General features: G+C 36.5%; 2 protein-coding genes across 2 annotated transcripts in view; one reads left to right on the forward strand and one right to left on the reverse strand.

Moving 5' to 3' along the window:
• The window catches only part of LOC110265051 (ATPase 5, plasma membrane-type-like), a 2,794-nt gene extending 448 nt beyond the window's left edge, over window positions 1-2,346 (forward strand). The window contains exons 2-6 of the mRNA XM_021107805.1: window positions 369-473; window positions 1,621-1,700; window positions 1,836-1,868; window positions 1,965-2,046; window positions 2,141-2,346. Of these exons, the coding sequence (XP_020963464.1) occupies window positions 369-473; window positions 1,621-1,700; window positions 1,836-1,868; window positions 1,965-2,046; window positions 2,141-2,346 (506 nt within the window). The remainder of the gene's footprint in view (window positions 1-368; window positions 474-1,620; window positions 1,701-1,835; window positions 1,869-1,964; window positions 2,047-2,140) is intronic.
• LOC110265052 overlaps window positions 4,064-14,615 on the reverse strand; it is a 36,639-nt gene continuing 26,087 nt past the window's right edge. The window contains exon 7 of the mRNA XM_021107806.1: window positions 4,064-4,157. Within this exon, the coding sequence (XP_020963465.1) occupies window positions 4,064-4,157 (94 nt within the window). The remainder of the gene's footprint in view (window positions 4,158-14,615) is intronic.

Here is a 14,615-nt window from a genome sequence, read left to right on the forward strand (position 1 = left end):
CTACTGCTAAAAAAATACCTTTATCAATTGAAACCCACCCCTAGTTTTTCATCAAGTGTTTTCTCTAAATTGAAAACCTATTGGTGTGCCTCTCTTCTCTGAATCCCTCTTGTATTGCAAGCTCATCCGCCGCAGCCTCATTACGCCCTTCTTGATCCTCTATCACCCTTCATTCCTCCCACCCACCCACACCAATGCCATCGTGCCTTAGTTCATCTCTGCCTCTCCATTCTCTTGTAGTCGGTGCCTTTCTCCCTCTTCCCTATTATGCACTATGAGATCTTCAGCCCCCTACACCCTCTGCCCTCCTTTCCTCTCTCTTGCCCTTTCTTGTAGACACTGATCTATTATCGTCTTGTGTGTTGCAGATCTCACTTCACATAGTCATGGTCTTTTGTGCAGTCACAATCACAGTCGCCCTCCACGCAGTTTGCAACTGCCATCATCCTCCGCACAGTTCCCACCTATTCACGGTACCATCCTTGACTCTGTTTTCTGCTCCTAGAATATTAGATATAGCATTAACTTATTATCTTGTGTATTTTGGTATTTTTATGAAATATGAACACAAACTGTTTACTAGTTTTTCATAGTGAAAGGATGAGGAGCTCAACTTTTTATTTTGATGGATTTAATAGGCAATTGTGTGATTCATTTTCTTTCAAAGTTTTTGTTTGATTGCTCTGTTTTATTTTGAAATTAGTATATGTTGAATGGTACCATTGATGGTGTTGTTATGAATTTATCAAAAGATTGATTATGCTTGGTTCATCTACTATTATGCTTAATGTGATATTTTTTCCTAACTATGTTAATGTTGAATTGATGCATTCCAGTGTTACTGGTTACTGCGGTGTTTTTGTAATAGTTTGTTCTTCTTCATAGGTGTTGTAATAGATATAAAGTGAAACCCTGCTGAAATTAGCATGAATAATATTTATTGTAACTGTCCTATTTATTGAACTATGTCATATAGTTCCTAGTTGATATTTTAGAATTTTGCATCATCTATTATAGTTGTAATTTCATTTATAAGTATTCTAAATTTCTTCTCCTGTTTTCTACAACATGTGCCCCATGTAATATTCTATCCTTGGAATTGTTGTAGGCTATAGATCATATGTATAATGTTGTTGCTACATATAATGAGAAATATTAGTATACTAGTACTTTTTTCTGTTTGTATTTCTTGCCTTTCTTGTACTTTGTTCATTAGAGAAAGAAGTCATTTTGGATTTATAAAAGAGAGAACTATTTGTGTATGTAATTAGTGCAATTAACATAATTATGTTTGGTTATCTGTCCCTGATTCTAGTTGGTTAGTAAATTCAATTCAATGGTTGATTGACCATTTCTTATCAATTGTTGTTTGCATTCTTTCTTTATCTTCAAAACAGCTTTCTTGAATGTTCAATGAGTATTACAGTAAATGAGCTATTGAAGTCTTGAATTTATATACAAAGAATCTAGATACATTTTTTTTGTAATTTTAATTAATTGTAAGAAGAAAACTGAATCAAACTAAGAATGTGAGTGTAGGATTATGGATCCATTGAGAAGAGGAGATTATCCAATTATCATGAAGTCTCTGGTGGGAAGTAGATTACCAAAATTATACAGATGCTGCTAGAAGTGCTTCTGATATTGTTCTCACTAAACCTGGTCTTAGTGTCATTATTAGTGCAATGCTCACCAGCGAGGCAATTTTCTAAAGTATGAAGAACTATATCGTTAGTTTCCTTGCATACAGAATTTAATCGCTTCACTCTTCTTTTTCTTTTTTGATATTTTTTGTGTTCTAACATTGCAAAATTTTTCTTTTTTGTTTATGGCAGATATATGCAGTGTCAATCACCATTCGCATTGTGGTAAGTGTAGAAAACAGGTGAACAACCAAAAAAATCTTTTACATACCTAATTAAATAGTTCATATAATTTTATTTGACCTATTTTTTATTTTGCAGTTTGGTTTCATGTTCATTGCATTGATTTGGAAGTTTGATTTTGCACCCTTTATGGTGTTGATCATTGCCATACCAAATGATGGTAAGATAATATTGTGCTAAATGACCTTCATGTAGTTTGCTTGGACTGTTGTGTGATTTTTCAACTTAATTATCCTTCACCATTATCCCTTTAGGTACCATTATGACAATATCCAAGGATAGAGTGAAACCATCCCCACAACCTGATAGCTGGAAATTGAGGGAGATATTTGCTAGTGGTATTGTGCTTGGAAGTTACTTGGCACTAATGACAATAGTATTTTTCTGGCTTATGAAGGACATTGACTTCTTCTCGATAATTAATTTGATTTTACGTTTTATTCATTATATTTGGTTGTAGGTAGAAACCAGCAGGGATGAGCTCTATTATAAATTTATACATTACATTCATTTATGAAGGGTTTCTGCTCTTTTCCAATTCCAATCATACAACCCTTTCTTTATGGAATTTTGAAAATGAATGATAGGCATGTTTATCCTGATTTATTATGTAGTATTTTTCACATGTTTCCTAAAGTCTACCAGCAGTTTTATAAGAAGGCTTTGGCTACAGTAAGTGTGACTTTTTTGTTCTTTTTTTATTTTATTTATTATTTATTTTTTATTGAATCCTTGTATTCAGTTATGTTTTATTGGTCTTTTGAAAGAATGAATTGTTTCTTGAATATTCCTAAGAGTTGCAAATTTTTGGTATTCCTTTATTATGTTTAGTTTTTCTCCCATCATTATTCATGAGGTATTTTCACTTAGGATTCTAATGAGATAATGATCAATTTTATAGTATTAATGATTATTGTGTGCTATTAAATAATATCTTCATGACATGACTTTATTATACACTCAAATTTCAGCTTCAATCTTTAGCTTTTAATTAGTGCTCATAGCTTTAATGAGTATGAATAGGGTTAATTCCATCATCAAAAGGCGCCATTGTATTTTATATTCCATTTTTTCTACTAGAAATGTTGCTATTCTAGCTTTAATGATTATGTGCTCCACTGTTACTGAATTTGGAGCAATGATGACGTGAGCAATACAATATTTGTTTTCTTGTGTGTTTCATTTATATTCCAAACTAGTCACAGTTAATATGTCCCCATATCAATATATAATCCGATATTTTTACATATATTTATAATCATATTTATAATTTCTCATAAAGCTTGAATGACTTTTTTTTTGGGTCTTGCAATAGTGTTCAGTAAGCATTACACACTTCTTTGGGCAATTTAGAATCAAAGGTAAGCAAACTTTTCCTTTTACCTACTTAATTTTATTCTAATACCAGTTTGGCATTTTCCATCTTCTTCTTTTCTTTGGCAGATCAATATCAGTATAGAATATCTCCTTAAGCCCTATTTTTTGCACTCAATCTCTACTGCCTATCCACTAGGGAAGACCATTATCAAAATATACATTTTGCTTCGGGCATTTTGTTTTGGAGATATCATTCTTTTGATTTATTATTACTTTACTCTTGTGATATTATAGCCATTTTTAGGTTGCTCTTATTTTTGTGTTTGTTTAGATGTAAAACATGTAAGAAGTAAGAATCCTTATTAAACATTTTCATTTATTTTAATAACAAATTTTACAAGAAACTCATGAAGCCAGATTTGATCAGAATTGTGACAGAAAATGAAAGATCAAGGAGTGCCAGACGATAGGTTAAAACTGATTTGTTATTAGTTTACTTGTGATATTTTAGCTATTCTTAGCTTGCTCTTATTTTTGTGTTTGTCTATATATAGAAGCAATATAGTTGAGTAGCCTTTTGAAGGCAAAATTTTTTTAATATAATTATGAAAATTGTGGAGGTTATATCCTTCGCAATATACATTTTTTTAAACTCCTTTCAAAATTGTAGCGGTTTATAAACTGCTTACATTTTTTAAAAAACCTGTTACCTAAATCACGGCGGTTCTAAACCGTCGCAAATAATCTAATCCTATTTTGTGGCAGTTGTTGCAATGATTCATTAGAACCGCCGCAAAATCAAATCTCCATGTCCTAAACCGCAACGGTTACCAAACTACTGGTATGCTATTTTGTAGCGGTTAAAAACTGCCGTAAATCCCCAACAAGCGCCGCAATTTCCCGTGTGTCTTGTAGTTGATATCCTGTGTGTAGCCATTATTGTTTGGTGTAAATCTATCAGAGAAAAAACCAAAGATTAACAAACATATAGAAAGACATAAACTTAAGATTAACAAACTTAAGATTAAAAAATAGTATATACTCATGCCTGTATGTCATCGGGCTAAATCCTCAGCTGGATGACGGGCGATGGTGGAGGGACATCTTGCTAGGGGCACTGAAGGAATCACCCACTGTGGGCTTTGTTACTGGATCTGTAGGGGGAGTAGTAGAAGGAGGCACGTAGTTCGGGTTTGGGACCATGATGAACTGTTGGTCCACTAGACCCGCCTACGTTGTCACACGCGTTAACGAGATAGTTAGGGTAGAGGACAATGACTGAACAATCCATGGAGATTCGGTGGAAACCCTCCCTCTACAACGACCAGAAGACCTGCTCGATCTACCTCTGGTACCTATCGACATGTTTGCAAAGAAAATATATTATTAACACTAATCAACATATATACTACACGAATCATTCAACAAAACTCCCTGGAAAAATTTGAAATAACCTCCCCTAAAATTGGACATATATCCACTGGTGTGCGAAATTAAACTCTGCAAGTTTCGCACAGATAGACTGGCAAGTGCACCGGGTCGTCCAATTAATACCTCAGGTGAGTGAAGGTCGAATCCCACGGAAATTGTCGGATTGAGCAAGCAATGTCTATCTTGTAGATCTTAGTCAGGAGATTAGAAAAGTAGTTGGTTGATTGTTTAAAAGCATAAATAAAATAAACGAAACAAAATACCAGATAAATGTAAGCAATGATAGAGATTCAGTTAAGGCTTCGGAGATGCGTATTCTTTTCAGATTAAATTTTCTTATTGTCTACCTCAATAACGAATGATTCATTCAATGGTAGCCGTAATTGACTAACTCATGTAGCATCCTCATCAAGTTAGTCTCTTCTAAACCATAGCAGTCCACCATATCCGAGAAACTCATGTAGCATCCTCATCAAGTTAACTCATGGCTTCCCACCATAGCCGAAGGTGAAGCACTAAGCTCCACTCCCCTTCACGACCCTACTCAAAATGCCACAGACAAGGTCGAATCTTCCGGATCAAGGAGTGCTGCTTCTCAGACTCTAGCCTTAATACCACAGAGACCTCAGTAACCCATGGTCAACGGAATTTTATGTCACTTATCCAAAGTTGCCCAGGCACGCTCTTGGAATCCGTAGTGCACAATCTAGCTGTGGTTCAATGCTATCCGGGTCAGGACTCACACGGAACCCATGTATAACAAGGATGATTATCACGGGTCATCCTCAATTCCTAAGATAAAGAATAAAAATGCACAAGAGAATGGAATCAAACGTGTATTGAAATAGAAACAGCAATATTATTAATCTATGAGAATCAGCATAGCTCTTAACCCTAACTTAGGAAGTTTAGTTGCTCATAGGTTACAGAAAATAATGAAATGTATGAAAGGCAAAGACCAAAGTTCTTAACAGTGGTGATCTTTGTTCTACATATAATAACCTAATAACTATAGACTAGACTAGAGGTGCGAAAATCCACTCTTGGGCCCACTTTGGTTGAGTACTTGGCCTGAGCTTGGCGTCCAACTTGAGGAATGGCCGTTGAATGCCCATTAAGGGGTTTATCCATGCTGCCTTAGGCCTTGGTGGGCGTTGAATGCCCAAAATGTTGTGATTAGCATTCAACGCTGGCTTCCTTGTCTCTTGGGGAGTTGAACGCCAGCTTGGGGATTGCTCCTTGGCGTTCAACGCCCAATATGGGCATGCTTCTTCGAAGAAAAATATAGACTATTATATATTGCTGGAAAGTTCTAGAAGTTAGCGTTCTAACGCCGTTGAAAGCGCATCATTTGATCCTCTGTAGCTCCAAAAATGAGAGTTTAAATGCACAGAGGCCAGAATCTGACAACATCTGCTATGCTTTCCTTGCCTCTGAATCAGACTTTGCCAAAACTCCTTAATTTTAGCCAGAAATTACCTGAAATCATCAAAAAACACAACTCAAAGTAGAATCCAAAAATATGTATTTTGCACTAAAACATATGAAAATATAATAAAACCTAAACAAAACATTACTAAAACAGTATGAAAATGATGCCAAAAAGCGTATAAAATATCCGCTCATTAGAACACCAAACTTAAACTGTTGTTTGTCCCCAGGCAACCAAAAACAAGTAGGATTAAAAAGAAGAGGAAGATGCAATAAATCTTAGAGTCTTCAATGAAGCTCAATTTTCAATTAGATGAGCGGGACTAGTAGCCTTTTACTTCTGAATAGTTTTGGCATCTCACTATCATTTGAAGCTTAGAAGCAATGGCATCTTTAGGAAGTCAGAATCCAGAGGATATTATTGACTCTCCTAGTTTAGTTCTTTTTTATTCTTGAATACAGCTTCTTTTTTAGTCTGGCCGTGACCCTAAGCGCTTTGTTTTCCAATATTACCACCAGATACATAAACGCCACAGACACTTAACTGGGTGAACCCCTTAGCATTGTGATTCAGCTTTGCTGGAATCTCCAGACAGTGGTGTCCAGAGTTCTTAGGCATAATCTTTTCTTTGGATCACGACTTTAACTTCTCAGTCTCAAACTTTTTACTTGACACATTCACACCACAAGTATTTAGTTAGGGGGAGGAGCTCATTTGGGCTTTTTAGGCCAAGATTTTATTTCTTTTAGGCCCTCCTAACCATTGATGCTCAAAGCCTTGGATCTTTGCTCTTGCCTTTTGGTTTAAAGAGCTTATTGGCTTTCTCTTCCTTTTTTTTTTTGCATACTTTCTCTTTTTCTTTCTTTTTGCTGCTTTTTCTTGCTTCAAGAATCAAATTTTTGGATTTTTTAGATCATCAATAATACTTATCCTTTTTCATCATTCTTTCAAGAGCCAATATTTTTAACTCCAACATCAATATGCACTATTTATTCATGCATTCAGAAAGTAAAAGCAATGCCACCACATCAAATAATTGGACTATTCTTATTATATAACTCGAAATTTATGCATCTCATTTTCTTTTTCAAATAAATTTTTCTTTTAAGCATGGTGAGAGATACATGGAATATTTCATAGCTTTAAGATATAGATAAAGATGATCATGCACTAAGAACAAAAAACAGACAATAAATTACAATGGAAAACAGAAGCATAAAATAATAACATAAGCAAGGGGATAATGGAACAAGACCACCTTAGTGACGGCAGCTACTGCTCCCTCTAGTGGATCCAATGGAGTGTTTAAGCTCCTCTATGTCTTGTCCTTGCCTCTGTTGCTCCTCCCTCATAGCTCTTTAATCTTCTCTTATTTCATGGAGGATGGTGAACTGCTCTTGGTGTTCCATCCTCAGTTGATCCATGTTGGAACTCAATTCTCCTAGAGAAGTATGCAATTGGTCCCAATAATTTTGGGGAAAAAAATACATCCCTTGAGGCATCTCAAAGATCTGTTGTTGAGGCGGCTCCACAAGCTCTTGTTGTGGTCTATGTGCCATCTCTCTAACATGCTCCATCTTTCTTTTAGTGATGGGCTTGTCCTCCTCAATGGGGATGTCTCTTTCTATGACAATTCCAGCTGAATTGCACAGGTGACATATGAGGTGAGGGAAGGCTAACCTTGCTTGAGTGGAGGGCTTATCCGCCACCTTGTACAATTCTTGAGGTATCACCTCATGTACTTCCACCTCATTCTCAGGCATGATGCAATGAATCATGATGGCTCGGTCTATGGTCACTTCGGACTGGTTGCTAGTAGGAATGATGGAACGTTGGATGAATTCTAACTATCCTCTAGCTACGGGCTTGAGGTCAAGCCTTCTTAGTTGGGACAGCTTTCCTTGAGCATCCCTTTTCCACTGTGCTCCTTCCACACAAATGTCCGCAAGCACTTGGTCCAACCTTTGGTCGGAGTTGACCCTTTTAGTGTAAGAGTGTGGGTCTCCTACCATTTGTGGTAATTTGAGTGCCAACCTTACACTCTCCGGACTGAAATCCAAGAGCCACTCTCGGACCATGGTGCACCAATTCTTAGGGCTTGAGTTCACACTTGTATCATAATTATTGGTGACCCATGCATTGGCATAGAACTCTTGCACCATTAAGATTCCAACATTTGGGATAGGATTGGTTAGAACTTTCCAATCTCTTCTCCAAATTTCTTGTTATATCTCCGGATACTCATCCTTTTTTAGCCTAAAAGGGACCTCGGAGATCACCTTTTTGTGCCTCACCACGTCACATAAGTGGTCTTGATGAGCCTTGGTAATGAACCTCTTCGTTTCCCAAGGTTCGGAAGTGGAAGCAACGGCTTTTCCTTTCCTCTTTCTAGAGGATTCTCCGAGTTTGGGTGCCATAAGGCTTTTCCAATACCAAACTTAAAAGCTTTCCTCGTCCTCAAGCAAATATGAACAAAAGGGAAGAAGAGAGTAGAAGAAGGAAAAAATAGGTAGAGAAAGAGGGAGAGAGTATTCGGCCAAATGGAGGAAATTGTGTATGAGTTGTGTATTTGAAGGGTGGTATAAGGGGGTATTTATAGGGTGGGGATAGGGTTGGGGGGTTCGGTGCCATAAGGCTTTTCCAATACCAAACTTAAAAGCTTTCCTCGTCCTCAAGCAAATATGAACAAAAGGGAAGAAGAGAGTAGAAGAAGGAAAAAATAGGTAGAGAAAGAGGGAGAGAGTATTCGGCCAAATGGAGGAAATTGTGTATGAGTTGTGTATTTGAAGGGTGGTATAAGGGGGTATTTATAGGGTGGGATAGGGTTAGGTTCGAAAATGGGGGGTGGAATGGGTGGGAAAGTTTGAATGTGAAGTGGGTGGGAGTTATGATGAGTTTGGGAAGTGTGTATATTGGGAAGAGAAAAAGGTGATGTGGATGTAATTGGTTAAGGGTATATGAAGAAGAGTGTGTGGGGGGAAGAGGAAAAGTAAGAAAGAGAAAAAAGTGGGGTAGGTGGAGATTCTGTGGGACCCACTGGTCCTGAGAGGCTAGGGAATTCGAATTCCTTGCCCCCATGTGGGCGTTGAACGCCTAGCCTCTACTCCCTAGCTGGCATTCAATACCAACCTCTTGCTCCATATAGGGCATTGAATGCCCATTAGGGGTTTCCTTCCTGGTGTTCAATGCCAGGTCTCTGCACCCTCTTGGGTGTTGAACACCCAAGGTACTCCTTCCTTAGCATTCAACGCCAGCATTGCTGATCCATCTTGGGCATTGAACGCCCACACTTCTCCTTGTGTGGCGTTCAATGCCAGCTTCCTTACCCAATTGGGGCATTGAACGCCCCTCTTGCCTCCTTGTCTGGCATTCAATGCCAGCAAGGGACTTACTCCAGGGTGTTCTGCTTCCATCTCTGAATGTTTCTGTCTCTGTCTTGACTACTGCACATGATCACAAACTCAAAAACAACAAGGGAAATACTGTGAAGAAAAACTAATATTACTTAAATAAACTTAAAGAAAAAACAGAAATACTTTAGTCTTGGTTGGGTTGCCTCCCAACAAGCGCTTCTTTAACGTCACTAGCTTGATGGTTAGCTCCTTTACGGAGATGAGTAGGGACTCAGAACTTCACCCCTTACAGTGAACTTCTTTCCTGTGCTCTCATAGATGAGTTCCACATGTTCTAGAGACAGGATTTTGTTCAGTGTGTGGAATGACTGGACTGTCAGTGAAGACAACTCTCATGCCAGGTGAGAGGCTTTCAGTGGGGATCTTCTTGTCCCTCCAGCCTTTAGGTACCTTCTTCTTAGTACCTTTATTCTTAGTGCTTGATGATGGCTACCCAACACCAAACTTAGATGTGGTGTTTGGGGTCTCTGTATAACTCTGCACTGAGAGAGAGGGTTGGAACACTAAGTGTTGCACAGTTGTCTCTCCTTTAGAGAGGGAGTTAGGTTTAGGCATTGATGAGCAGATAATTTATACCCTTTTTTGCATTGTTTTTACATAGTTTTTAGTATATTTTAGTTATTTTTTATTATATTTTTATTAGTTTTTATGCAAAAATCACATTTCTGGACTTTACTATGAGTTTGTATGTTTTTTTGTAATTTCAGGTATTTTCTGGCTGAAATTGAGGGACCTGAGTAAAAGTCTGATTCAGAGATTGAGAAAGGACTGCAGATGCTATTGGATTCTGACCTTCCTGCACGCGAAGTGGATTTTCTAGAGCTACAGAAGCCCAATTGGCGCGCTCATAATTACGTTGGAAAGTAGAAATCTTGGGCTTTCCAGAAATGAATAATAGTCCATACTTTGCCCAAGATTTGATGCCCCAAACTGGCGTCTAAACGCCGGCCAGAGACCTTTTTCTGGCATAAAACGCCAAAACTGGCACCAGAACTGGAGTTAAATGCCCAAACTGGCATCCAAGCTGGCGTTTAACTCTAGAAAAGGCCTATGTATGTGTAAAGCTCAATACTCAGCCCAAGCATACAACAAGTGGGCCCCAGAAGTGGATTTTTGCGCTATCTGCACTTAGTTACTTATTTTCTGTAATCCTTAGTAACTAGTTTAGTATAAATAGCACTCTTTACTATTGTATTTGCATATCTTTTATCATCTTTACATTTGGGAGGCTGGCCATTCGGTCATGCCTAGACCTTTTTCTCTTATGTATTTTCTACGGTGGAGTTTCTACACATCATAGATTAAGGTGTGGAGCTCTGCTGTTCTTCATGAATTAATGCAAGTACTATTATTTCTCTTTCAATTCACGCTTACTTCTTCTCCAAGATATACTCTCGTACTTAATTCAGTTAAGTCAGAATGAAGGGGTGACCTGTGACAATCACCCACTATCTTCGTTACTCGCTAAGCCAAGATCCGCGTGCCTGACAACCACAAGCGATCTACATAATGTTCAACGTAGTCATTGGACGACAGCTGGAGTATAATCTCTTGGGTTTCTAATCCACAAACCTAGTCCTTGAGGTTATAACCTTCGTGGTAGAGGTTAGAACCAATTGGCAGCATTCCTGAGATCCGGAAAGTCTAATCCTTGTCTGTGGTATTTCGAGTAGGATCTGGGACGGGATGACTGTGACGAGCTTCAAACTCGCGAATGTTAGGAGCAGTGACAGTATGCAAAAGGATAGAGAGATCCTATTCCGACACAAGTGAGAATCGACAGATGATTAGCCGTGCGGTAGCTGTACCTGGTATTTTTCATCCGAGACGAGAAATCCGACAGTTGATTAGTCGTGCAGAAAACGTACTTGGACCATTTTCACTGAGAGGATCATACAGCTTGCCATGGAAGGGAGCACGCATGATTGGATGATGACAGTAGGAAACTAGAGGTTCAGAAGCAACAAAGCATCTCCAAACGCTTATCTAAAATTCCCACCAATGAATTACATAAGTATCTTTATTTTACTTTATGTTTTATTTATCTTTTAATTATCAAAACTTCATAACCATTTAAATCCGCCTGACTAAGATTTACAGGATGACCATAGATTGCTTCAAGCCGACAATCTCTGTGGGATCAACCCTTACTCGCGTAAGGTTTTATTACTTGGACGACCCAATGCACTTGCTGGTTAGTTGTACTGGAGTTGTGAAAAGTGTGATCACAATTCTGTGCACCAAGTTTTTGGCGCCGTTGCCAGGAATTATTCGAATTTGGACAACTGACAGTTCATCTTGTTGCTGAGATTGGGTAATTTTATTTTATGTTTAAGCTTTTTATTTTTATTCTCGAAAAAACAAAAAAAAATAGTTTTCGAAAAATTCATAAAAATTTTTAAGAATGAATTCTAGAGCTTCATGAGATATGTTGAAGCCTGGCTGGCTATTAAGCCATGTTTAATCTTTTGGACTGAGGTTTCCACTTTCCATTGTAGAAAGGACATGTCTGTATTTGTTATGCTAAAGCTTGGCTAGCCATTTGGCCATGTCTAATTCTTTTGCACCGAAGCTTTAGACTAACATTGCATGAATCCTGGAATTCTTATTAAAAATTTTGAATTTCTTTACTTTCTTTTTCCAAAATAATTTCGAAAAATATACAAAATTAATAAAATCATAAAAAAACCAAAAAAATTTTATGTTTCTTGTTTGAGTCTTGTGTCAAATTTTAAGTTTGGTGTCAATTGCATGTTTTTAATTTTTCTTGAATTTTTAAAAATTCATCACGTGTTCTTTCTTGATCTTCAAGTTGTTCTTGATGATTTTCCTTATTTGATCTTTAATTTTTCTTGTTTGGTGTCTTGCATGTGTTTCTTTTCTTAAAAATTTTCAAAAATATGTTCTTGATGTTCATTGTGATCTTCAAAGTGTTCTTGGTGTTCATCTTGACATTCAAAGTGTTCTTGCATGCATTATTTATTTTGATCTTAAATTCTTATGTCTTGTGTCATTTTGTTGTTTTTCTCTCTCTTCATTAATTCAAAAAAATAAAAAATAATATCTTTTCCTTATTTTACTCATAAATTTCGAAATTTTGGGTTGATTTAGTCAAAAAAATTTAAATTTAGTTGTTTCTTGTTAGTCAAGTCAAAATTTTAATTTAAAAACTTTATCTTTTCAAATCTTTTTCAAAAATCAAATCTTTTTCATTTTTCTTCTTAATATTTTCGAATTTCTTAAATAAATTTTCAAAATCTTTTTCTTATTTTTATTTCACATTTTCGAAAACTTTACTAACAATTAATGTTTTGATTAAAAAATTTCAAGTTTGTTACTTTCTTGTTAAGAAAGGTTCAATCTTTAAATTCTAGAATCATATCTTTTAGTTTCTTGTTAGTCAAGTCATCAATTTTAATTGTAAAAATCAAATCTTTTTAATTTTTTTTTTCAATTCTTTTTCAAAATAAATTTCAATCATATCTTTTTAAAATTTTAATTTCAAAATCTTTTTCTAGCTTCTTATCTTTTCAAAATTTATTTTCAAATCTTTTTCAACTAACTACTTGACTTATTTGTTTTAATTTTAAAAAAGTTTACTATTTCTTATCTTTTTCAAAACCACCTAACTGCTTTTCTCTCTCATTAATTTCGAAAACTAACTAATAAATTTTTCAAAAATCTTTTTAACTAATTAATTTATTTAGTTTTCAATTTGCTTTTATTTCTTTTCTTAAAATTCGAATTCTAACTTATAATTAAAATAAAAACAAAAAATATTTTTCTTTTCTTTTAAGTAATATTCGAATACTCTCTCTCTCTCATCTCTTTCTATTTATTTTATTTATTCACTAACACTTCTCTTCTACTCATAATTTGAACCCTCTCCCTCTCTCTATGTTCGAATTCTTCTTATTTTCTCTCTACCTCATTCTTCTATTCTTTTATTCTTATACTCACATAAAGGAATCTCTATACTATGACATAGAGGATTCCACTATTCTCTTTGTTCTCTTCTTTTTCATATGAGCAGGAACAAGGATAAGGACATTCTTGTTGAAGCTGATCCTGAACCTGAAAGGACTTTGAAGAGGAAGCTAAGAGAAGCGAAAGCACAACACTCTAGAGAGAACCTTACAGAAAATTTCGAAAAAGAAGAAGACATGGCAGCCGAACCCAACAACAATGGTGGAGATGCAAGGAAGGTGCTTGGTGACTTTACTGCACCAACTTCCAACTTCTATGGAAGAAGCATCTCAATTCCTGCAATTGGAGCAACCAACTTTGAGCTTAAGCCTCAATTAGTTTTTCTAATGCAGCAGAATTGCAAGTTTCATGGACTTCCATTGGAAGATCCTCATTAGTTCTTAGCTGAATTCTTGCAAATCTGTGACACTGTTAAGACCAATGGGGTTAATCCCGAGGTCCACAGACTTATGCTTTTTCCCTTTGCTGTAAGAGACAGGGCTAGGATATGGTTGGACTCACAACCTAAAGAAAGCTTGAACTCTTGGGAAAAGTTAGTCAATGCTTTCTTGGCCAAATTCTTTCCACCTCAAAAGTTGAGCAAGCTTAGAGTGGAAGTCCAAACCTTCAAACAGAAGGAAGGTGAATCCCTCTATGAAGCTTGGGAAAGATACAAGCAATTGATCAGAAGGTGTCCTTCTGACATACTTTTAGAATGGAGCATCTTATGTATATTCTATGATGGTCTGTCTGAATTGTCCAAGATGTCATTGGACCACTCTGCTGGTGGATCTCTTTATCTGAAGAAAACACCTGCAGAAGCCCAGGAACTCATTGAAATGGTTGCAAATAACCAGTTCATGTATACTTCTGAAAGAAATCCTGTGAATAATGGGATGACTCAGAAGAAAGGAGTTCTTGAGATTGATATTCTGAATGCAATATTGGCTCAGAATAAAATATTGACTCAGCAAGTCAATATGATTTCACAGAATCTGACTCGAATGTAAGCTGCATCTGGCAGTACTAAAGAAGCCTCCTCTGAAGGAGAAGTAGCTTATGACCCTGAGAATCCTGCAATGGAAGAGGTGAATTACATGGGAGAATCCTATAGAAACTCCTATAATCCTTCATGGAGAAATCATCCAAATTTCTCATGGAAGGATCAAC

The sequence above is a fragment of the Arachis ipaensis genome, chromosome B07, assembly GCF_000816755.2.
Source record: "Arachis ipaensis cultivar K30076 chromosome B07, Araip1.1, whole genome shotgun sequence".
Lineage (NCBI taxonomy): Eukaryota > Viridiplantae > Streptophyta > Magnoliopsida > Fabales > Fabaceae > Arachis > Arachis ipaensis.